The sequence below is a fragment of the Salvelinus alpinus genome, chromosome 2, assembly GCF_045679555.1.
Source record: "Salvelinus alpinus chromosome 2, SLU_Salpinus.1, whole genome shotgun sequence".
NCBI classification, from domain to species: domain Eukaryota; kingdom Metazoa; phylum Chordata; class Actinopteri; order Salmoniformes; family Salmonidae; genus Salvelinus; species Salvelinus alpinus.
The window spans coordinates 102,842,133-102,868,407 of record NC_092087.1 but is presented as its reverse complement, the minus strand read 5'-3'; the positions used below and the strand labels follow the sequence as shown (position 1 = coordinate 102,868,407).

At 41.1% G+C, this 26,275-nt stretch overlaps 1 protein-coding gene across 1 annotated transcript; it reads right to left on the bottom strand.

Annotated features, from left to right (window-relative positions):
- Positions 1 to 5,405: 5,405 nt before the first annotated feature.
- LOC139547077 (zinc finger protein 79-like) lies at positions 5,406 to 25,997 on the bottom strand. Its single transcript, XM_071356138.1, has 4 exons — positions 25,027 to 25,997; positions 23,588 to 23,685; positions 23,275 to 23,452; positions 5,406 to 7,502 (listed from the first exon to the last, which is right to left on the bottom strand). The coding sequence occupies exons 1-4, from the start codon at positions 25,370 to 25,372 to the stop codon at positions 6,919 to 6,921; spliced, it is 1,206 nt and encodes a 401-aa protein (XP_071212239.1). The 5' UTR covers positions 25,373 to 25,997; the 3' UTR covers positions 5,406 to 6,918.
- Positions 25,998 to 26,275: the final 278 nt, after the last annotated feature.

Sequence of the window (26,275 nt, the reverse complement as noted above, 5' to 3'; positions counted from 1 at the left end):
TAATGCACTACAGAGGGTAGTGAACATCACTGGGGCCAAGCTTCCTGCCATCCAGGACCTATATAAAGAAAGCCCCAGTCACCCAAGTCATAGACTGTTTTCTCTGCTCCCGCACGTCAAGCGGTACCGGAGCACCAAGTCTAGAACCAAAAGGCTCCTTAACAGCTTCTACCCCCAAGCCATAAGACTGCTGAACAATTAATCAATGGCCACCCGGACTATTTACATTGACCCCACCTCCATTTGTTTTGTACACAGCTGCTAGTTGCTGTTTATTATCTATGAAATGTCACTTCACCCCGACCTACATGTATAAATTACCTCGACTAACCTGTACCCCCGCACATTGACTCGGTACCAGTACCCCCTGTATATAGCCTTGTTATTGTTATTTTATTGTGTTACTTTTTATTATTTTTTACTTTTGGTCATTTGCTAATTTTCTTAACTCTTCTTGAACTGTACTGTTAGTTAAGGGCTTGTAAGTAAGCAATTCACTGTAAGGTCTACACTTGTTGTATTCGGCGCATTTGACAAATAAAGTTTGATTTTATTTGACAAATTCAGGTATGTTTATCCCATTTTTTTCTGTTTAAGAAACATTTGTCTCTAGAGAGTTGAAAACAGCAGGTCTGGGACAGGTAGCACCTCCGGTGAACAGGTCAGGGTTCCATAGCCGCAGGCAGAACAGTTGAAACTGGAGCAGCAGCACGGCCAGCTGGACTGGGGACAGCAAGGAGTCATCATGCCAGGTAGTCCTGAGGCATGGTCCAAGGGCTCAGGTCCTCCGAGAAAGAGAAAGAAAGAAAGAGAGACAGAGAGAATTGGAGAGAGCATACTTAAATTCACACAGGACACCGGATAAGACAGGAGAAATACTCCAGATATAACAGACGACCCCAGCCCCCCGACACATAAACTACTGCAGCATAAATACTGGAGGCTGAGACAAGAGGGGTCAGGAGACACTGTGGCCCCATCCGATGATACCCCCGGACAGGGCCAAACAGGCAGGATATAACCCCACACCACTAGAGGGATATCTTCAACCACCAACTTACCATCCTGAGACAAGGCCGAGTATAGCCCACAAAGATCTTCGCCATGGCACAACCCAATGGGGGGTGCCAACCCATGAATACGGCTGCACAGTATTGTCTCTTCTCGATGGCGGTTATGATATCGTTTCGTACCTTGAGCGGGGTTGAGGTGCACCCATGACCAGCTCGGAAACCACATTGCACAGCGGAGAAGGTTCATGCTGAAAGAGCTCTGATAGGTTGGAGGATGTCCTCCGGTAGTTGTCATAATTACTGTTTAAGTCTATGGAAGCCTTGAGAACCATGAGCCTCCTAGGTTTTGTATTGAAGTCAATGTACCCAGAGGAGGACGCAAAATATGATTTATTCAATTATTTGGTGATGTGATTATATTTAGTATAGTTTTATCCAAAAATTATTTTATTTGAATGTTTTACCAATTTATTTTCTTCTGAAACTCACTGAAAATCCGTTCCCACAATTATGTAATGTTGGCTCGATGTCCTTTGGGTGCAGTGGAGGCTTCTCAGTGTGGGAAGCATTGGAGTCAACATGTGCCAGCATCCCTGTGGAAGGCTTTGGACACTTTGAAGAGTTCATGCCCCAACAAATTGAGGCTCTTCTGAGGGAAAAGGAAGAGGTTACTAGTCCATATTAGGACGTTTATTTCTCTCCAAATGTTTGGTATGATCAGTGTATATATATATAAAGAAAATATTGCATGACCAAAAGCACAATTCTATTTTTGTAAAAATGAGACAAGAGTACGAGCATATGTGTGTTCTCTCATGAACTTTAAGTAGCCTGTATTTGATGTGATATACTCCTTTCGAGACAGGATTGTGTCACGGCACAGATCTGGGGAAGTGGACCAAAACATTTCTGCAGCATTGAAGGTCTCCATCATCTTAAAAGGAAGAAATTTGAAACCACCAAGACCCTTCCTACTGCTGGCTGCCCGGCCAAACTGAACAATCGGGGGAGAAGGGCCTTGGTCAGGGAGGTAACCAAGAACCCAATGGTCACTCTGACAGAGCTCCTCTGTGGAGATGGGAGAACCTTCCAGAAGGACAACCATCTCTGCATCACTCCACCAAGCAGGACGTTATGGTAGAGTTGCCAGACGGAAGCCACTCCTCAGTAAAAGGCACATGAAAGCCAGCTTGGAGTTTGCCAAAAGGCACCTAAAGGACTATCAGAACATGAGTAACAAAATTCTCTGGTCTGATGAATGCCAAGGGTCACGTCTGGAGGAAACCTGGCACCATTCCTACGGTGAAGCATGGGGTTGGCAGCATCATGCTGTGGGGATGTTTTTCAGCGGCATGGACTGGGAGACTCGTCAGGTTCGAGGGAAAGATGAACGGAGCAAAATACAGAGAGATAATTTTTGAAAACTTGCTCCAGAGCACTCAGGACCTCAGACTGGGGCAAAGGTTAACCTTCCAATAGGACAACGACCCTACGCACAAAGCCAAGACAATGCAGGAGTGGCTTTGGGAGATGTCTCTGAATGTCCTTGAGGGGCCCAGCCAGAGCCCGGATTTGAACCCGATTTAACATCTCTGGAGAGACCTGAAAATAGCTTTGTAGTGACACTCCCCATCCAACCTGACAGAGTTTGAGAGGATCTGCAGAGAAGAATGGGAGAAACAAGAGGCTCCTGCTGCTGCTGTCCTCAAGGGCAAATTGACAGATTTTTCACCTAGTTGTCTTTGGGATTCAAACCAGAGATCTTTCGGTTACTGGCCCAACACTAGTAACCGCTAGGCTACCTGCAGCAGGAGCCCCATGTTGACAGGAGAGCCCACCTTTATTTTTCCCTCATTATGAACATTCATATTGGTCAACAGTCAACCTATTGTGTGTATTGAACATTCATATTGGACTGTAGCAGCTAGCTAACTGGCTACCGATCAACCTATTGTGTGTATTGAACATTCATATTGGACTGTAGCAGCTAGCTAACTCGCTACCGATCAACCTATTGTGTGTATTGAACATTCATATTGGACTGTAGCAGCTAGCTAACTGGCTACCGATCAACCTATTGTGTGTATTGAACATTCATATTGGACTGTAGCAGCTAACTAACTGACTACTGATCAACCTATTGTGTGTTGAACATTCATATTGGACTGTAGCAGCTAGCTAACTGGCTACCGATCAACCTATTGTGTTCATTGAATATTCATATTGGACTGTAGCAGCTAGCTATCTGGCTACTGATCAACCTATTGTGTGTATTGAACATTCATATTGGACTGTAGCAGCTAGCTAACTGGCTACCGATCAACCTATTGTGTGTATTGAACATTCATATTGGACTGTAGCAGCTAGCTAACTGGCTACCGATCAACCTATTGTGTGTATTGAACATTCATATTGGACTGTAGCAGCTTGCTAACTGGCTACCGATCAACCTATTGTGTTCATTGAATATTCATATTGGACTGTAGCAGCTAGCTATCTGGCTACTGATCAACCTATTGTGTGTATTGAACATTCATATTGGATTGTAGCAGCTAGCTAACTGACTACTGATCAACCTATTGTGTGTATTGAACATTCATATTGGACTGTAGCAGCTAACTAACTGGCTACTGATCAACCTATTGTGTGTATTGAACATTCATATTGGACTGTCTTACCTGTATAGTAGCACCACCACCCATCAGCCCATTCTCTTCTTGGCGTCAAAGCTCCAGTGTATTGTTGGTATAGTTTTTGATGAATAATAATTCAAATTGTGAAAATAGAAGTGTACAATTTATATATATATTTAATCAACTTTAAGATACTGTTTGCCTCTATGCAGATGTAGAAGCTGAATAGGAATATACATTATCAATAAATAGTTGATTGTTCTTTTTTCACATCATACTAAGAATACTGAGCCACAACCTGTAAATGTGACCATACTATTCCTTTAAAGCCCCTCTGTCAGATATAAATCATCAGAGTGGGAAACCAACTGACATGGAAACAATGCAGCAAATGGATCACTATCAGAGTGTATTATGACATCAGATAGAACTACTCAGACATTCTAAATATCACTTGATTATCAGAGGGGTGTATTATGACATCAGATAAAACTACTCTGACATTCTAAATATCACTTGACTATCAGAGGGGTGTATTATGACATCATATAGAACTACTCAGACATTCCAAATCAGGCTTTATCCATATCATGAAGGTGGATATTGACCCAACCATTTCAAAAGTAATGACCGGGCTGACGGAAACAGGATATACCTGTACACTTTTATTAATGCAGACAGACAATTTGTTAGTTTGTTTGACATGGTGGGATCTTTTTGTGTCATTAAAAATGTATGAGCAAGAAATGGCGGTGGAAACTAATTTATCCACAAATATTTATATATTAACCATCACATCTTATTTAACTTGGAGTCACGTGATGATATGTTGTGTGGTCCTCCCTCTACGACTTGGGAAACCATGCAGTTTATTAGGCCACAGACAAAATAAGTTATGAACTTCACAGGGTGGTGAAACTGCATGTGATGAGCTTGATGCTCCTTTCCAATACATTTTGTTGGTCTTATTCTGCCATTTGACAAATAAAATAATATCTCTCTCATCCATAATAATCTTATCATGTAGGTACCCTACCATCACTGTATCTGTGTGCTGCAGGCTACAGTGCACGGGACAAGAGCACGTTTTCAATTTTACACAAGTTTTTAAAACCATCAGGAGAGTTGAAAATGTGATGGAAACCAATTTAACTTGTATTTTTCATTCGGTACATGTGAATACAGCAAACGTTATTCTTCTTGTGCACTACGTCATAACGCAACGCCTTTAATCCACAATAAGTCTGTTTGATGCAAACATTTCTGATGGGAAAATGTGTATATTGTTTTATGCAGATTTGAGAATATTCACATGGAAATCTGGCGCAAATTGCATGGAAACTTAGCTACTAAGGTGGATATTGATCCAACACCTGCTACTTATTCAAACCAGCCCACTGGGCAGACGTCAGTTCAACATCTAGTTTCTATTTACATTTCTTTGAGTCGTGAATTCAACATGAAATCAACACAAAATGTCACCTGTCATTGGATTTAGGTTGCCAGTTTGTGAAAAATAAAAATACCTGATGTTCATGGCTTTTTACAAATCCAATCAGTTTTCCACATTGATCAAACATCATCACATGGATTTGTTTTGTTGAAATGACATGGAAACAAAGTTTATTCAACCAGTGGGAGGCTTGTAAATGACCCCAGGAAAATAAAACAAAGAACTCTTCATTGAGACAATGATAAACAGCAATCCGTGGGAGAGTTGAGGTGGATATTATAAAATAAGGATCTGCTGGTGTCCAAGTCAAACCAAGATTCTCGATTTCTGAGCTCAGAGAGAATAACAGAGTTACACAGCGCAGTGTAGACAGTCTGAATTCCTGAAGCATTGGGTGATGAGCACATATCTTTATAGTTTCCTGTTCCTGGGAGGGACTTTATTCATACAAGGACGCAGGTGCAGCTGGTTTGCAACACAGGATGATACTCCCAGGAACAGGAGATTATAATAGGTCAGTTTCACAAGGTTAGTCTGTGGTGGTTAATTTCTGTATTACCAAATGAGGAGAGACAAACTTCACACACCAATCAGTTATACTTAAAAACTTCACACACCAATCAGAGTTATACTTAAACTACATCTTTAATAATAAGATCTTTGCAATGACTTTCAACAATTCACTATTTCTAATGAACCGTTGAGAGTGGCAACACAATGGCTACTGAGATCTTTTATAGCAAAGATCCACCCCCTAGTCGACACAAACCACAGATATTAGGAACAGTTTACAAAGTGAGACTTTATAATGAGAAAGGAGTATCCCGTAGCCAGATAGCATTCACTATAATTCATCATTCAGTTTGGTCCCTAAAACGAGGTTCTAATCTCGTTCCTGGTACTTCATTGCACAAAAACACCAACTCATCCAATGGCATAACTCAATTGTCAACTCTAGATACTCCCATCTCAAGTAAAACCCCTTCTTGACCCCACTCCTGGACAAGCTCACTGAGGGGAGTGAGCCTCTAGGTCATACACTATCCCAGGATAAGTGCAACATCAGAGAGGACATGCAATGGTTCCAGACACTGCCATACACCTCCCCCCAATGCCAAAGGAGGGAGTGACTTGCGCACAGACATTGTGGAAACCAGTAATTGGTTCCCCATTAATCACACCATCCCTTCACATAGTTTAACAGATACATTCACATATGAAGACAATGTTCCCTCCTGTCCTCTTCCCTTCCTGATATTCTGCATAGAACCAGAGACATGTGAAAGACAAGCCTGACCTCTCCCCTCTCTGATATCACATCAGCATATTATGCAGATAAGACATCTTAATTGTCTATGTTACCCAACTAATTCTGATTCATCCACCACAAGTCACATACTCAGATATGTGGACACATACAATTAACATTTTGCATTACAGAGTCTGTGAACATTTTCATTTCATTAAATCATCAGTGGGCCAACATTGCAAATGTAAACAGCGGAACAAATGCATCACATCCAAATATCACTTGATTATCTGCAGGCTGGAGGAATGACACACAGATTGACACACACACAGTGTCAGAGTTTAAAAAAGGACCATTTAAAACAGAAGGAATCTGACCTACTCTATATTCAAACTCCATATTCAATTCATGTTTTCTAATAAAAACATACAAAAATATGTTTTAGTATACTTTGTACAATTCAAGTTCATATGGTAAAAACAGGTAATCATTATCAGTCAACAATATAAGACAGCAAGTCCCCTGTGTGTATTCTCTCATGCCATTTCAGCTCCCCCGGCTGGTTGAAACTCATTCCACATTGGGAGCAGTGTTAAGGGTTCTCCCCGTGTGTATTCTCTCATGTCTTTTCAGGTTCCCTAAATCATTACAACTCTTTCCACACTGGGAGCAGTGATAAGGCTTCTCCCCTGTGTGTTTTCTCTCATGTCTTTTCAGGTTCCCTAAATCATTAAAACTCTTTCCACACTGGGAGCAGTGATAAGGCTTCTCCCCTGTGTGTTTTCTCTCATGTCTTTTCAGGTTCCCTGACTGGTTAAAACACTTGCCACACTGGGAGCAGTGGTAAAGATTCTCCCCTGTGTGTATTCTCTTATGCCAATTCAGATCCGCAGGCCATTTGAAACCCTTTCCACACTGGGAGCAATGGTAAGGCTTCTCCCCTGTGTGTGTTCTCTCATGTCTTTTCAGGTTACCTACCTGGCTAAAACTCTTTCCACACTGGGAGCAGTGGTAAGGCTTCTCCCCGGTGTGTATTCTCTCATGTTGTTTCAGGTCCGATAAGTGGTTACAACCCTTTTCACAGTGGGAACACTGGTGTCTTCTTGGTGGTTTGGACGTGCCTGGCTCTGGTTCCTCTGAGTCTGGTCTTTCTCCTGCCAAAGACAGTGTTTAAAAAAAAAATTGAGATCTGAATGAAACCTCCACATGATAAAACGGCCTTGCTACGAGGGTAAATCCTAATCAGATCGCTCAATAACCTAAGGCCAGTTTTAACAATCTTGGTGTGATTTTAAAACAAATGTTGTAGAGTTTCCTGGTAATTACTGATAATGTTTACATTACTTATTTATTCATTCTGTTTTACAAGTCAGAACACAAAAAACTAAACCGTTCTTGGACACTGAAGACATAGATGTCGCTTAATTTCAATCATGCAGGTGGTTCTAAATATATAACTTTCATAGCTGTATGTATGATACAGAATGCGACCTACAGTCGTGGCCAAAAGTTTTGAGAATGACACAAATATTAATTTCCACAGTTTGGTGCTTCAGTGTCTTCAGATATTTTTGTCAGATGTTACTATGAAATACTGAAGTATAATTACAAGCATTTCATAAGTGTCAAAGGCTTTTATTGGCAATGACATGAAGTTGATGCAAAGAGCCAATATTTGCAGTGTTGACCCTTCTTTTTCAAGACCTCTGCAATCCACCCTGGTGTCAATTAACTTCTGGGCCACATCCTAACTGATGGCATCCCATTCTTGCATAATAAATGCTTGGAGTTTGTCAGAATGTGGGTTTTTGTTTGTCCACCCGCCTCTTGAGGATTGACCACAAGTTCTCATTGGGATTAAGGTCTGGGGAGATTCCTGGCCCTGGACCCAAAATATTGATGTTTTGTTCCCCGAGCCACTTATCACGTTTGCCTTATGGCAAGGTGCTCCTTCATGCTGGAAAAGGAATTGTTCGTCACCGAACTGTTACTGGATGGTTGGGAGAAGTTGCTCTCGGAGGATGTGTTGGTGGCATTCCTTATTCATGGCTGTGTTCTTAGGCAACATTGTGAGTGAGCCCACACCCTTGGCTGAAAGCAACCCCACACATGAATGGTCTCAGGATGCTTTACCGTTGGCATGACACAGGACTGATGGAAGCGCTCACCTTGTCTTCTCCGCACAAGCGTTTTTCCAGATGCCCCAAACAATCGAAAAGGGGAATCATCAGAGAAAATGACTTTACCCCAGTCCTCAGCAGTCCAATCCCTGTACCCTTTGCAGAATATCAGTCTGTGTGCAGATGCACTCACACCTGCCTGTTGCCATTCCTGAGCAAGCTCTGTACTGGTGGTGCCCTGTTCCCGCAGCTGAATCAACTTTAGGAGACGGTCCTGGCGCTTGCTGGACTTTCTTGGGTTCCCTGAAGCCTTCTTCACAACAATTAAACCGCTCTGAAGCCTTCTTCACAACAATTGAACCGCTCTCCTTGAAGTTCTTGATGATCCGATAAATGGTTGATTTAGGTGCAATCTTACTGGCAGCAATATCCTTGCCTGTGAAGCCTTTTTTGTGCAAAACAATAATGACGGCACGTGTTTCCTTGCAGGTAACTGAGGAAGAACAATGATTCCAAGCACCACCCTCCTTCTGAAGCTTCCAGTTTTGGGGGGGATTCAGTTCATTTGCATGGCAAAGAGGGAATTTGCAATTAATTACAACTCATCTGATCACTCTTCATAACATTCTGGAGTATATGCAAATTGCCATCATACAAACTGAGGCAGCAGACTGAAAATTCATATTTGTGTCATTCTCAAAACGTTTGGCCACAACTTTACACACTTCCTTAAACATAAAATAAGTAAATAAGTCATTTTAAGTGGAAGTCCAAAACTTGTTTTGACGTCGAAGACACAAAGCACATCAGTAAAATCTCCCCGTTGTCGAAAGGGTGTAGCGGTATTAATTAGAGAAGGGTAAAGAAGATTTTGTTCGGGCGCCAGGCAGGTATTAACCCTGCCGAAAGAAAAATAGTAGAACAGCGAGAGTACCACTACCAGACCCACACACATCAGTAGAAGAGACTGCCTAGAGTTTAGCCTATTGACCAGATAGCCAGCGGAGAGAAAAAAAGAATACACACCCTATAGATCCCACATCACAGCACAGTCCTTCCACAATTCTTGGTAACGCCACCAAGCATACCTCATATAATAATAATGGCAGAGCAAATAAACAGCAACTTCATACAATAAAGAATGAACCCAGTCATCACAAAGAGGATTTGCAATAGTTTGTATTCTCTTCCTGGGAAGGAGTGCAGAGGGTATGAATGTGTGGTGTTCATATACACACTAGTCCAGCTCCAATGAAACTTCAATGTACTTAGGAAATAGAGTCGGTTGCAGTGTAAAGCACTGGAACATAGCGTGAAGAGAAAGAGAGAAAGGGAACAAGAGAGGGCTTAGCTGTGGTCTTGAGGTTGCAGGTATCCGGTCTGACTGTCCGATGGTATGTTGGGTTGTAGTTGAACGCTTCGCAACAAATGTTGCTACTAATCCATTTGATCCATAACCATCGTGGTCCCAAATGAGAACAACCACATCGTCGAGTGATCACACCGAGGATTGATCCAAACACTGTACAACCACATACGCTGAAGACAAACAAAAATCCTCTCAGCATAGCACACACAACCAAAACTGTCGCGCCACCCAAGAGCTCCTCCCCAAAGAGCTGAACGAGCTCTTTTATTTCCTCCTTCCTACTGCTCATGCGCTCTTACAGTGGCAGCGCACGGTGAAGGCTCCGTGCAGGATTTCGCCACAAGGGTTCGACACATGCTGTGTAAATGGCCCAATTTCTTATTTAGACGTTCACAGATTTTCCACATTTTGACTATCGCTGATGTATAGTTTGGGTAAAGTAAAAAATAAAGTGAAATATTTGGCAAGATGTTCCTAAAACTGATAGTTACTACAATAAACAAAAATATAAACGCAACATGTCAAGTGTTGGATGTTCCATGAGCTGAAAAAAAGATTCTTTACATCCCTGTTAGTGTAACGTTCGTTCTCCTCCTCGTCTGAGGAGGAGCAAGGATCGGACCAATATGCAGCATAGGTTGAATCCATAATGATTTATTTAAAGACGAACACGAAGCACACTTGAACAACTACAAAATAACAAACAACGTAAACAGACCTGAACACAGACCTGAACATGAGAACTTACAGACAACGAAGAACGCACAAACAGGAACAAACGAAACAGTCCCGTGTGGCACAAACACTGACACAGGAACAATCACGCACAAACAAACAGTGTGAACATCCTACCTAAATATGGTTCTCAATCAGAGGAAATGTAAAACACCTGCCCCTGATTGAGAACCATATCAGGCTAATTAACAATGAACCTAAACATAGAAACACACAACATAGAATGTCCACCCCAACTCATGCCCTGACCATACTAAACAAAGACAAAATAAAGGAAATCAGGTCAGGAACGTGACAGTTAGTTAACATTTATTCTTGCCAAGATAATCCATCCACCTGACAGGTGTGGCATATCAAGCTGATTAAACAGCATGATCATTACACAGGTGCACCTTGTGCTGGGGATAATAAAAGGCCACTAAAATGTGCAGTTCTGTCACACAACACAATGCCACAGATGTCTCAAGTTTTAAGGGAGCGTGCAATTGGCATGCTGACTGCAGGAATATCCACTGCAGCTGTTACCAGATAATTGAATGTTAAAATCTCTACCAGAAGCCGCCTCCAACGTCATTTTAGAGAATTTGGCAGTACATCCAACTGGCCTCACAACCACAGACCACATATAACGACGCCAGCCCAGGACCTCCACATTGTCTGAGACCAGCCACCCGAGTTGTATTTCTCTTTGTAATGAAGCCCTTTTGTGGGGAAAAACTAATTCTGATTGGCTGGGCCTGGCTCCGCAATGGGTGGGCGTATGCCCTCCAGGGCCCACCAATGGCTGTGCCCCTGCCCAGTTATGTAAAGTCCATAGATCAGGGCCTCGTTTATTTATTTACAATCACTGACTCATATAAACTGTAAATCGTTGTTTATATTTTGGTTCAGTATACACACACACAGTGCATTCGTTAAAAACTTCTCTAGGATAGGGGGCAGCATTTTCACATTTGGATGAAAAGCATATCCAAATTAAACTGCCAGCTACTCATCCCCAGAAGATAAGATATGCATATTATTAGTAGTATTGGATAGAAAACACTCTGAAGTTTCTAAAACTGTTTGAATGATGTCTGTGAGTATAACAGAACTCATATGGCAGGCGAAAACCTGAGAAAAATCCAACCAGGAAGTGGGAAATCTGAGGTTTGTAGTTTTCAACTCATTGCCTATCGAATGTACAGTGTCTATGGGGTCATATTGCACTTCCTAAGGCTTCCACTAGATGTCAACAGTCTTAGAACATTGTTTGAGGCTTCTACTGTGAAGGAGGGGGGAATGAGAGCTGTTTCAACCAGAGGTCTGCCAGAGTGGCATGAGCTGGTCATGCGCCTACACGTGAGAGCGACCTGCGTTCCATTGCAATTCTAAAGACAAAGGAATTCGCTGGTTGGAACATTAATGAAGATATGTTAAAAACATCCTAAAGATTGATTCTATACATCGTTTGACATGTTTCTACGAACTGTAACATACATTTTTGAACTTTTCATGTGAACATTCGCCTGGACTTGCCCGCGCCTCGTGAGTTTGGATTTGTTTACCAAACGCGCTAACAAAAGGAGGTATTTGGACATAAATGTTGGACTTTATCGAACAAAACAAACATTTATTGTTGAACTGGGATTCCTGGGAGTGCATTCTGATGAAGATCATCAAAGTGAATATTTAAAACGCTATTTCTGACTCAACAACATGGCGGGTATCTGCATGGCTTGTGTCTGAGCGCCGTACTCGGATTATTGCATGGTTTGCTTTTTCCGTAAAGCTTTTTTGAAATCTGACACAGCGGTTGCATTAAGGAGAAGTATATCTATAATTCTGTGCATAATACTTGTATCTTTTATCAACTTTTACATGTTTATTATGAGTATTTCTGTAAATTGATGTGCCTCTGAAAACTTGCCGGATGTTTTCGATGCACAACATTACTGACCATAAAGCGCCAATGTAAACTGAGATTTTTGGATATAAATATGAACTTTATCGAACAAAACATACATGTATTGTGTAACATGAAGTCCTATAAGTGCCATCTGATGAAGATCATCAAAGGTTAGTGATAAATTTAATTGAATCTATATTTCTGCTTTTTGTGACTCCTCTCTTTGGCTGGAAAATGGCTGTGTGTGTTTTTGTGACTAGGCTCTGACCTAACATAATTATATGGTCTGCTTTCGCTGTAAAGCTTTTTTTTTTAAATCGGACACGATGGGTAGATTAACAAGAAGTTAAGCTTTAATTTGGTGTATTGCACTTGTGAATGCATCAAAGTTACATATTTCTAAAAAATATTTTTGAATTTAGCGCTCTGCCTTTTCAGCGGAATGTTGTCGAGGGGTTCCACTAGCCATAAGAAGTTAAGACTCCATAATGTTTCATCATTAGCTGCTACAGTTCTCCTTTAAGACTCCATAATGTTTCATCATTAGATGCTACAGTCCTCCTTTAAGACTCCATAATGTTTCATCATTAGATGCTACAGGCTACAAATCAACAATGGGTGTCATGAATCTTTACCACTTGCTCTGTAATATGAGTAGTATTCGGATTTCATTCAAACATTTCTTACATGAATATTGAAAATATAAATGTTGATTTTTGTATATATTGTTGAATATAATATACTGTAAGGGTATATCAGTTCCAGGATCTCTGCTAGTGTTAACCTTACTAGCCCCAGCGTTCCGCTAGCGGAACTCCTCCCACATTCCACTGAAAAGCAAGAGCTCGAAATTCAAAAAATATTTTGTAGAAATATTTAACTTTCACACATTAACAAGTCCAATACAGCAAATGAAAGATACACATCTTGTGAATCCAGCCAACATGTCCGATTTTTTAAATGTTTTACAGCGAAAACACCACGTATATTTATGTTAGCTCACCTCCAAATAGAAAAAAGCACAGACATTTTTCACAACACAGGTAGCATGCACAAAACCAACCAAACTAACCTAGAACCAACCAAACTAACCAAAAAACAACTTCATCAGATGACAGTCTTATAACATGTTATTCAATAAATCTATGTTTTGTTCGAAAAATGTGCATATTTGAGGTATAAATCAGTTTTACATTGCAGCTACCATCACAGCTACCGTCAAAAATAGCACTGAAGCAGCCAGAGTAATTATAGAGACCAACCAACGTGAATTACCTAAATACTCATCATAAAACTTTTCTGAAAAATCGATGGTGTACAGCCAATTAAAGACAAACATCTTGTGAATCCAGCCAATATTTCCGATTTTTTTAAGTGTTTTACAGCGAAAACACAATATAGCATTATATTAGCTTACTACAATAGCCTACCACACTACCGCATTCATTCATCAAGGCACGTTAGCGATAGCAATAGGCACGTTAGCGTTAGCGAATAAACCAGCAAAAGATATTCAATTTCACTAACCTTCATAAACCTTCCTCAGATGACAGTCCTATAACATCAGATTATACATACACTTATGTTTTGTTCAAAAATGTGCATATTTAGAGCTGAAATCCGTGGTAATACAATGTGCTAACGTAGCATATTTTTCCCAGAATGTGCGGATATTTCTATTAGACTCTCACCTATTCTGACCAAATAGCTATTCATAAACATTACAAAAAAATACATGTTGTATAGGAAACAATAGTTCCATTAGTTCTTAATGCAATCGCAGTGTTAGAATTCAAAAAATATCTTCATTACGACATAAGACTTAGTTATGGTAAGGGAATAACCAAAACCTGAGCGCAAAGCTACTAGTACACAGTTCGACAGATATATGAAATAGCATCACAAAATGGTGCTGATCTTGCTGATCTTCCATCAGAATGTTGTACAAGGGGTCCTTTGTCCAGAACCGTCTTTGTTTGGATTCAGAACGACCTCTTTCCCTCTTGAATTAGAAAGCACACTGGCCAGGTGGTGCTAAGCTCTCCTTCGTGAACAAACGCAAACAACGCAACACGCCTAACTTCCCGAATACATTTCAATAATCTAATAAAACTATATTGAAAAAACATACTTTACGATGACATGTATCAAATAAAATCAAAGCCGGAGATAGTATTCGCCCATAACGACAGCTTTCCAGTAGGCAATAACAGGTCCCTCCACGCGCCTTGCAGAAAACAGAAAATGGCCTACACGTCGTTCCAAGAGGGTTTATTCCACCTCAGACCGAGATAATCAACTCATTTCTTCTCTCACTTCCTCTTGACATCTAGGGGAAGGTGTATGACGTGCACGTATAGTCATACGTATCATGCCCATTTATAGGCAGGCCCTTGAACACAGCTTCGATTTCAGACTTTCCACTTCCTGGTCAGAAAGTGTGCTGCCAAATGAGTTGTGTTTTACCCACAGACAAAATTCAAACGGTTTTAGAAACTAGAGAGTGTTTTCTATCCAATAGTAATAATAATATGCATATTGTACGAGCAAGAATTGAGTACGAGGCCGTTTAAATTGGGTACGATTTTCCCCCAAAGTGAAAATAGCGCCCTCTGTCCTCATCAGGTTAAAGTTATGGGCCATTAAATACAGAGAAATTGTGGTGAAATCATGCACGACTACGCTGAACTTGCCACGGTTTTGAAAATAGAATTCAGTGGTTCTGCGACTCGCAAACACGACAGCTCGTTGGCTTACAATATCAGACAAGCTCAAAATGAACACCCACAGACCTACTATCACCTGCTTCGTTCAGCTTACTTTGGCATGCTCACTGAAACGGGAATGGAAGATCTATTACCATTCAAACAACTGTTTCTGTCAAACATCTACTTCAACAACTACTTGGGCCCTACTGCCCACATTGGGTTCCCAATCTCGACGCTCTGAGAGCTTGTAAGCACCGCTTTTGAAGCATCAAAAGCAAGCCGGGCTAAGAGCCCGGACACCTCGACTTTCGAGCTTAGGCGGGAACCATCACTCCAATTAGAAGGTGCAGCATTAGGGACAGGTGCGGTAAAAGATGACGATCAAAGGGGGTGGCAACCAAGTAACCACCACACTGACAACCACTGCAGTAACAATAGCTATGATGAACGTCCCCAATCTAACAGGTCCCGTAGAGATCAACTTGGCCGATATGTCCCTGCGCCTAACCCTCACAAAGGGTCAGGACACAAGAGTAACAAGCGCAACAAAGTGTTCAACAATGATCTAAACCCTAAGCGAAATGATATAGAAACTCTGATAAGAGATGTACTGCATCGTAAGAAATTTGAGACAGAGGACAACATAACTAGGCGTAAAATTGTTGGGAACCAAGTCAGCCGAAACTAACGCAATTCGAGAGGACGTCAACATTTCCATTACCCCCGCCCCCACTCCAATCCCTGTCCAGGGACCACTCGTTCTAGATAAGCAGCTTTGCAACAGATGATTCCGCTCCCATTCCGATAGAGGACCCACTGGGTCACATAGGTGAGTTATCCGTCTTGGAAATCGACACAGATTACAAACCGCTCGGTACTCCCAACCCACTCCATTATGTTGGGGATATGATGAGAAAACCCAACTCGAACAGGCCATACCTTAGAACAGTCCTGGAGGACTGTTTGACCTGTCACGCTCTGATAGATTCGGGTTTGACAATTTCACTCATACCCGAAACCTTGCTGGATGAACTAAAAGGGGCAGTGGACCCAACAAACCGTTGGTTGAAAACGGAACGTTGCGACACGAAGCTTAGGGGTTTCACCGAAGCTACCTCGCCACTAACCAAGTGTCTCCTACTTAAACTCAACTTCGAAAGCGATTACCATCGACATCGAACGGATGCTTATTGGGATAGATTTAATTGACCGTTTGGTACCACTAATGGATTGGAAAACCAACCAAATCTGGTGACAAATATGTATGCCAACTCCGTTGACTTCCCCGCATTCTTCCAAGGCTACCTGTCATACATTGCGCAACGGCGTGGGTTCGACGTCAGCATCTGCCACAAACCCGGTGAACTTGGTCATGAGTTCGCCATTGGTGACAAATGACAAGGTGAGTTCAACTCGGAACTTAACTGAACATGAGGTTTTCCTGTGTGGCTTGGGTGATTCACCAGCCACATACCGACCTCCTCTGATAGGGGGCGTGTGCCTAAACGGCACTATGGTTGAGGATGCCAGACTGGCAACCTTGTCAGAAAAATCTGCAATCAGTTTGGAAATGTTAAACGATGCTTGTGTAAATGTGAATTTCAGAGTATTTCTGTTATGTGATGTGGCTCTCTGCAATTTCTCCGGATATTTTGGAGGCCTTTCTGAACATGGTGCCAATGTAAACTGAGATTTTTGGATATAAATATGCACATTATCGAACAAAACATACATGTATTGCGTAACATTATGTCCTATGAGTGTCATCTGATGAAGATCATCAGAGGTTAGTGATTCATTTTATCTCTATTTCTGCTTTTTGTGACTCTTTTGTGACTTTCTGCTTTTTGTGACTCTTCTTTGGCTGGAAAAATGTCTGTGTTTTTTTGACTTGGTGGTGATCTAACATAATCATATGTTGTGCTTTCGCTGTAAAGCATTTTTGAAATCGGACATGATGGGTAGATTAACAAGATGTTTATCTTTCATTTGCTGTATTGGACTTTTTAATGTGTGAAAGTTACATATTTCAAAAAAATATTTTTGAATTACCCGTGCTGCCTTTTCAGCGGAATGTTGTCGAGGGGTTCCGCTAGCGGAACGCATGTCCTAGACAGGTTTAAGGGGTATTTGTGTGTAGATTGAATCAGGCTGTAACGTAACAAAATATGAAAAAGTCAAGGGGTCTGAATACTTTCCGAAGGCACTGTATGTAGCCATGTTATGAAGTATGAAAAGGCTTGTTCAGTCACATGTCATGAATTCACTATGACATCATATTTATATACATTTATATAAATACAATTTTTTTTTTTTCAGACATAAATAAGCAATTCCAGGTGAAAACCAAAGGCCATAGCTGTAATACAATAACACACTGGCAAAGCAGCAGAGTGAGGCCTGCATCCAGCAACGTCACAAGTCACGTTTTGCAGCTGTTTCAGTACAGCACTACAGTGAGAGAGAAAACTCCACTGGACTAGTTTCAATGTATGGAATCACTTCAGAGTTTCTGGATTTTGGGTAAACTTCTCCTTTAACCTCACTAGGGTAGGGGGCAGCATTCAGAATTGTGGATGAAAAGCGTGCCCAAAGTAATCTGCCTGCTACTCAGGCCCAGAAGCTAGGATATGCAAATTAGTAGATTTGGATAGAAACCACTCCAAAGTTTCTAAAACTGTTAAAATAATGTCTGTGAGTATAACAGCACTGAAATGGCAGGTGAGAACCTGAGGAAAATCCATCCAGGAAATGCTTTTATTTTGAAATGCCTGTTTTCCATTGAAAGCCTATCCACCATACAAAGACTTATGACGCAGGTAACAATCTCTATTGCTTCCTCAACATGTGGCCAGTCTTTAGGCATTGTTTCAGGCTTTTACTCTGAAAAATGAGGGAGAAACAGCACGTTCAATGAGTGTACAGTGGAAATTTCCAGCCATGAGCCCAGCGTATGACCGGGAGGGCGCATTTCTTGTTTCTCCTTTTCTATTGACGAAGCTTTTGTCCGGTTGAAATATGATCGATTATTTATGACAAAAACAACAATGAGGCTGGATTATAAACACTGTTTGACATGTTTCTATTAAATTTTATGGTACTTTTCAGATTTTTTGACTGCTGTGACCGCGCTTTGTTCCAATGTATTACTGAACAAAACGCACTAAGAAAACTGAGGTTTTTGGACATAAAGAGTGACTTTATCGAACAAAACAAACATTTATTGTGTTACATGGAGTCTTCGGCATGCATCCATATGAAGATCAAAGGTAAGTGATACATTTTAACGCTATTTCTGGCTTTTGTTACTACTTTTCTTGGCTGCTAACTGTTTGTAATGATTTGTCTGCTGGGCGCTGTTCTCAGATAATCGCATGGTTTGCTTTCAAAGGAAAGCCTTTTTGAAATGTGACACAGCGGTTGGATTAACAAGAAGTTTATCTTTAAGCTGGTGTATAACATTTGTGTCTTTCATGTATGTAGATTGAGAATTTCTGTTTTGTTGAGTTTCAAGCTCTGAAATTTCCCAGGATGTTGTTTGAGACAGTGTTTTACTGAACAAAACGCGCTAACAAAACAGAGGTTTTTGGATATGAAGAGGGACTTGATCGAACAAAACAAACATTTATTGGGTAACTGGGAGTTTTGTGAGTGTAATCATATGAAGATCATCAAAGGTAAGTGATTAATTTTATCGCTATTTCTGACTTATGTTACTCGTCTACATGGCCGGTTACTGTTTGTTATGATTTGTCTGCTGGGCGCTGTTCTCAGATAATCGCATGGTTTGCTTTCGCCGTAAAGTATTTTTTGAAATCTGACACCGTGGTTGGATGAACAAGAACTTAATCTTTAAACCGATGTATAACACTTGTATGTTTCATGAATTTTTATAATGAGTATTTCTGTTTTGGAATTTGGCGCTCTGTAATTTCACTGGATGTTGGCCAGGTGGGACGATAGCGTCCCACACCCCCTAGAGAGGTTTTAAAGCATCATTGAGAAATAATGAATTGAAGTTGGAACATTTGTGACATTTGTAGACTAGAGATTAAGAATGTTGGGCCATTAAGCGAGAAGTCGCTGGTTCGAATCCGCACGCCCCCCAAGGTAGAAAAAAGCTGCCGTTCTACCCTTGAGCAAGGTAGTTAACCCCCAACAACTGCTCCCCGGGCGCCGATAACGTGGACGTCGATTAAGGCAGCCCCCGCACCACTCTGATTCAGAGGGGTTGGGTTCAATGCGGAAGACACATTTAGGGTGAATGGATTCAGTTGTGACTGACTAGATATCCCCTTTCCTTTCCCATCCCAGTCCTCCTTTAACCTCTAACGAGCACCTACCCCGGGTCCGGGAGCACCCCCCCCCCCCCCCCCCCCCACACTGATTAGCATCGCTAGCATAGCGTCACAATTAAATAGTAGCATCTAAATATCATTAAATCACAAGTCCAAGACACCTAATGAAAGATACAGATCTTGTGAATAAAGTCACCATTTCAGATTTTTTAAATGTTTTACAGGGAAGACAAAATATGTAAATCTATTAGCTAACCATGTTAGCCTAATACACCCTTTTTCTTTGTCCACCATTTTTTCTCAACACCAGTAGCTATCACCAATTCGGCTAAACTAAGATATTGATAGCCACTATCCAAGAAAAAAACTCATCAGATGATAGTCTGATAACATATTTATGGTATAGGATAGGTTTTGTTAGAAAAATGTGCATATTTCAGGTAGATTTCATAGTTTACAATTGCACCCACCGTCACAAATGGACTAGAATAAATAAATAGAGCAACGTGTATTACATAATTACTAATCATAAAACATTTCGTAAAAATACACAGCATACACTAATCGAAAGACACAGATCCTGTGAATACAGACAATATTTCAGATTTTCTAAGTGTCTTACAGCGAAAACACAAATAATCGTTATATTAGCATACCACATGTTCAAACATTACCAGAGCATAGATTCTAGCCAAAGAGAGCGATAACGTCAACATTGCCAAAATATATTAATTTTTTCACTAACCTTCTCAGAATTCTTCCGATGACACTCCTGTAACATCATATTACACAATCCATATAGAGTTTGATCGAAAATGTGCATATTTAGCGGCACAAATCGTGCTTACACAATGGAAATACTGTCCAACTACTCAAGCAATCTGCCCGGCAGCATCATGATAATACAACTATTTTTATCGAAAACTATTCATAAACTTGACAAAAAAAACACAGGTTGGCCATGAAATGAAAGATGCATTAGTTATTAATGCAACCGCTAAGTTAGATTTTTAAAATTAACGTTACTAGACATACAGTGTGCGTTACAGACAGACTAGTGCCGCAATAACGGCGTCACTATTTACCATTATTGAGTTTACATTTTTCCACATAAAAATGGAATAACATCATAAATAGCTCTTACTTTTCGACGAGCTTCCATCGGAATCTTGGCCAAGTGGTACTTTTGTCCAAAAGAATCGTTGCTTGGTTGTAAAACGTTGCATTCAACTTCTGATATAGCAGCTAACTATAGCTAACAATTGCTAACATTAGCTAACGTGTCCAAATCCTCAATACGCAATACTGAGGAAATTCCGAAAAATAGCAATATACTCGCATAATCTGATATAACTCGGTTTCAAATAGCTTCGTTATGATGTTTCTAACACCTATATCAAATTAAATTACAGACTGATATATCTAAAGTTCATTACTGAGCGTTCGAAAATGGCATCCCGAGGTCTCTCTCTGCGTAAAGTTCAACGTCGAAAAGAAGGCGTACCTCACTCCTTGGTGTTTTATAACCTCTGAGAGCTACCTAGGAAGCCCATTCCACTTCTCATTGGTTACTGACATCCAGGGGAAGGCGGGTGCAGTTCGTGTCGTTCAATAGGATACACACACGCCTTTAAACTGAACTGAGATCAGAGCTTCGCTCTCAGACCTTCGCAAAACCTGTCATGGATTTCGCTGTATTCAGAGACATAATTCAAACGGCTATAGAAACTAGAGAGTGTTTTCTATCCAATAATAGTAATAATATGCATATTGTACGATCAAGAATTGAGTAGGAAGCCGTTTCATCTGTAGAGACAATTATGCTAATTTGAAACAGCACCCCCTATAGTCGCAAGAAGTTAAGACTCCATAATGTTTCATCATTAGATGCTACAGTCCTCCTTTAAGAGAGATCTTTGATGGAAACCTGCTCCAGAGCAGAACCTGCTGCTTGAACAGAGTTCTGAGTATAGGGTCTGAATACTTAAGTAAATATAATATTTCAGTTTTGTATTTTTTGATAAATTAGCAAAATTATAAAAAAAAATGTTTTTGCTTTGTCAGTATGGGGTATTGTGTTTTTAGAAAAAGGCTGTAATGTAACAAAATGTGGAAAAAGTCAAGGGGTCTGAATACTTTCAGGAGGCACTGTACTCTCCGATAGCAACGGCCAATAGCAGACCACTTCCTATATCAGGGACATAGTCGCTCCCGTCTTCCATGTGTGAAAGGTAACCTGGTGAATATCATAGAATCAGGGTTCTGTTAGGTAACCTGGTGAATATCATAGAATCAGGGTTCTGTTAGGTAACCTGGTGAATATCATAGAATCAGGGTTCCGTAAGGGAACCTTCAGTTCTATTTCAGTGACTCGTTAGTCTCTCACTGGGGATATAGTCAACTACCACAGAGCTCATACCCTCTCCGATGCCAAGTCTAGACAGGATCATCCCTCAGAGCTCCCCACTCTACTCACCGTTTGTGTAGTGATGTCCAGTCAGTAGAACCTCATGAAGGTACATCACCACAACATGCTGCATTACAGATCTCTTGAACAGAGATGCCTTTGAACAATGCCTATGTTGTAGCCATACCTCTGGTGGATTGAGCCATCAAGCCCTCCGGAGGTGTCAGATCCTTGCTACTATAGAACCTCATGAAGGTATGGGGGTGTAACTCATTATACGGATGTAATGGCTAAAGTAAACCAGTTTTAAACAAGATAAATCTCATTTCTATTCTTTCCAGCGGCTCCAACAGCAGAAATGGCCTCAAGCAAAACATAAAAATCCCAGGATGGGACTAGCTGTTTGGGAACTGGGCGTAGGTGACCCTTCATAAAACAACAGATCAGGGGGTGTTCCACTGTATAGTTGTTGCAGCCTAAATGGCAGCCAAATATACATTTATAGTTGAAAAGGTTTTCCTTCGTCAGAAAGCAGAGTACCTCTGAAACAGAGCAACAAAGGGGCTGATTTGTTTCTGATCTCACCATCTGTTAAATACACTGTGCTATAGTAATTATTGTGCTATAGTGAGTGTGTGGCTCTAGAACTCTGAATATAGTTTATTCTCAAGGAGAGCGGTCACGTGTGTTGAGAAGCAGAGGATCACTGGTTTGAGCAGGGACAGTGGAGGAAACTAAACTGTTAGCAGCACACTGGTGTCAGTTACACATTTTATTAATAAAGTTAGTCATTTTCAAATGAACCATGTTCTTTAAGGTCAATATGTTGGAGTTCAGGCTTTACTTGACCTGTTAAAGTAGGAAATGAAATGAACTTTGTCCATTACAGAGACGAAGGTCAAGACAAAAAAGGAGCTTGTTTTAAAATATATATTGGCCTGTTTAACAAGTTGTGTAGATCAGATGTTAATGAAGAAATACAGACCACATTGAAGTGTCTGGAGTTTAGTTTGCCTGTTCTAGAGTCTTGTAAAGAAAGGGGGGTTGACTGGGACAGACAATGTTACATCCATAATGTTTTTAGGAAAAGTTTTTGTAAAACAAGCACCTTACATCAGATCATCTTGAAACTTTCTCTCTAAAGCTAACTTTCATCAAGGTTTTATATGGTCTATTGGTTTCTCTCTTTTCATTGGCAGAATCCTTTTCAGTGTTATGATATTCATAACATCCATATCCACCAGTCTATCTTCCTGTCAACTAACAGAACTCTGCTGGTTGTCCTGGTAACAGATACCAGTCCATCTTCATGTCAACTAACAGAACTCAGCTGGTTGTCCTGGTAACAGATACCAGTGGGCAGATCTATTGTATTTGTTCAAACTAAACTACAGCACTTACTTTGATGAGTCAAATCTGATCCTTTCTTCTCTTCTCCTCCTCTCACAGTTCCACTCAGCCCCGTTGTATTCCTGCAGTCCACCGGCAGCACAGACAACCTCTTCATACCCAGCAGTACGGTGCTACCGGGAGAGGCATGACACGGGGACTCCGGGAGGGAGGAAGGGCTAGCGTTGTCCTGGTAACCATAAAGAGGGGACACAGACACATATCATTATGGATGCTGATGTCATTGTTGTCATGAAGTGCTTTACAGAAACCCAGTCCAGACCCCGATAGAGCAAACTGTATGCTAGACCAGACCAAGCTGTACCATCTGGTGTTCTGATCTGGAGAGATTCTTCTCTGACTCGTCAGCATCAGGATGTTGTTGAGGCTCCCCAGAGGATCCACGATAGTCACGTCTCTCTTCTGTGTGAACGAGAACAGCAAACAGACGTAAACTTATGACCATCTGTTACAATCAAAAGGCATGAATATGTCTAAAATGGCCTTTTTCATCATGATTTTGTCAAATATTGTTTGTGTTGCAAATGTATAGGGTCAATTCCAATTATCTCCACTGGGATTCTCTGCCTCTAACCCTAATTCTACCATGTTATTGACTTGTTTATTATTTACTCCATGTGTAACTCTGTGTTGTTGTCTGTTCACACTGCTATGCCTTATCTTGGCCAGGTCGCAGTTGCAAATGAGAACTTGTTCTCAACTAGCCTACCTGGTTAAATAAAGGTGAAATAAAAAATAAATAAATAATACAGGGGCTAAGTCACTGGCTTACTGGTGCTCTTTCATGCCGTCCCTAGGAGGGGTGCGTCACTTGAGTGGGTTGAGTCACTGACGTGATCTTCCTGTCTGGGTTGGCGCCCCCCTTGGTTTGTGCTGTGGTGGAGATCTTTGTGGGCTATACTCAGCCTTGTCTCAGGATGGTAAGTTGGTGGTTAAAGATATCCCTCTAGTGGTGTGGGGGCTGTGCCTTGGCAAAGTGGGTGGGGTTATATCCTTCCTGTTTGGCCCTGTCCGGGGGTATCATCGGATGGGGCCACAGTGTCTCCTAACCCCTCCATTCTCAGCCTCCAGTATTTATGCTGCTCTCTAATTATCTCTTTCTCTCTCTCGGAGGACCTGAGCCCTAGGACCATGCCTCAGGACGACCTGACATGATGACTCCTTGCTGTCCCCAGTCCACCTGGCCGTGCTGCTGCTCCAGTTTCAACTGTTCTGACTGCGGCTATGGAACCCTGACCTGTTCACCGGACGTGCTACCCGTCCCAGACCTGCTGTTTTCAACTCTCTAGAGACAGCAGGAGCGGTAGAGATACTCTTAATGATCGGTTATGAAAAGCCAACTGACATTTACTCCTGAGGTGCTGCACCCTCGACAACTACTGTGATTATTATTATTTGACCATGATGGTCATTTATGAACATTTGAACATCTTGGCCATGTTCTGTTATAATCTCCACCCGGCACAGCCAGAAGAGGACTGGCCACCCCTCACAGCCTGGTTCCTCTCTAGGTTTCTTCCTAGGTTTTGGCCTTTCTAGGGAGTTTTTCCTAGCCACCGTGCTTCTACACCTGCATTGCTTGCTGTTTGGGGTTTTAGGCTGGGTTTCTGTAGAGCACTTTGAGATATCAGCTGATGTACGAAGGGCTATATAAATACATTTGATTTGATTTAGAATGCCCCGTTAAAACAATACATTATTTCATTAACTTCACAGTGCCCCTGTTTTTGAGACAGTACTCACCGTTTGTAACCCGATCTTGACCCTCCTCCCTTTTCACTCCCAAAACGTCTTCCTCCTCTTTTATTGAGATAGCCTCCTCTTCCTCTTTTACTCTAAAAGGTTCTTCCTCTTCTTTCACTACATTCTCTTCTTTCAATGTTATGGCATCTTCCTCCTTTTTGATTCTGAAAGCTTCTACCTCCTCTTCTTTCACTCTGACAACCTCTTTCTCATATTCCTCTTTCACTGTAATATCATACACTTCTTCTTTCAATGTGATAGCCTCCTCTTCCTCCTTTTTCATCCTGAAAGCTTCTTCCTCTCCTTTCATCAGAGCTTCTTTCTCCGTCGAGCTTAGTGAACTCATGCTCCGGTCGATTAGCCTAGTGCATTATCAATTTACCACATTTGCTAATTTAACAAGCAAATTAAGTTTAAATGAACTAGTAGAAAAGTAAACAGAATTATATTCAAAACACTAAGAGTAAAATACACAAGATTGGTCTAAAGCGCTTCAATGTTTCGGTTTTAGGTTCGCTAGCAAATCACCACGTTGGTTGAATCAGAAGCCTTTTGTCGCTGTTGAAGAAGCCTCCAGTTCCGTCCACTAGATTATACGTCACGCAAGCAGCATCCCCTGAAAGACTTAAATCTCCATCTGCTGACTGGAGTGGGTAACGCAGATTGGAAAAATATTAATTACAATGTTTATTCTTGCAAGCAATGTCATGAGAGGTAATAAAAATAAAAATAAACAGATGTTATGTTTTCTCTTACTTCTTACAGCCAATACTTTCCTCCAGGGCTGACCTGCCCATTAGGGAGGATTAGGTGACAGATTAAAGAGTTTTCATTTTTATGTCATAGTTATTCTGAACCCACTGCCTGCAAGTCGTCTAAATTAGCCTAAGTGATTTGTATTTTCCTTCAACTTTCTGAAGAGGAAACAGCCAGGAAATGCCCCTGTCTGAGTGCATTTGTCTGCCACTATGTGTAGCTGTTGGGCGATTATGCTAATGACAACCATCTTCTGGTTGAAAAGCTTTCCCACAAACCTTGTCAATTAAATGTTAACTACAAAGTAGTCTATGCCTACCTGACAGAATGATATCATGATTATTTGCATCAATCCAGTTGTGATTTGTTCAGCAGACTCTGCAATCACATGTGTGCTACAGAGACACCACTAACCAAGCAAGGCTCTTGCTGGTGACACTTGAATTAAAGGGTATCTAAACACAAAAATGAATATTTCTTAGATTTTTCTCAG

Bases quoted from the DNA above. Each gene is read 5' to 3' on its own strand.
- LOC139547077 (XM_071356138.1), bottom strand. From the start codon at position 25,372: ATGAGTTCACTAAGCTCGACGGAGAAAGAAGCTCTGATGAAAGGAGAG. The intron at 23,453-23,587 runs GTACAGCTTGGT...TATGGTTACCAG, and splicing joins CCAGATCAGAACACCAGATG to GACAACGCTAGCCCTTCCTC. The intron at 7,503-23,274 runs GTAAGTGCTGTA...TGTCTTTGGCAG, and splicing joins ATCAGATTTGACTCATCAAA to GAGAAAGACCAGACTCAGAG.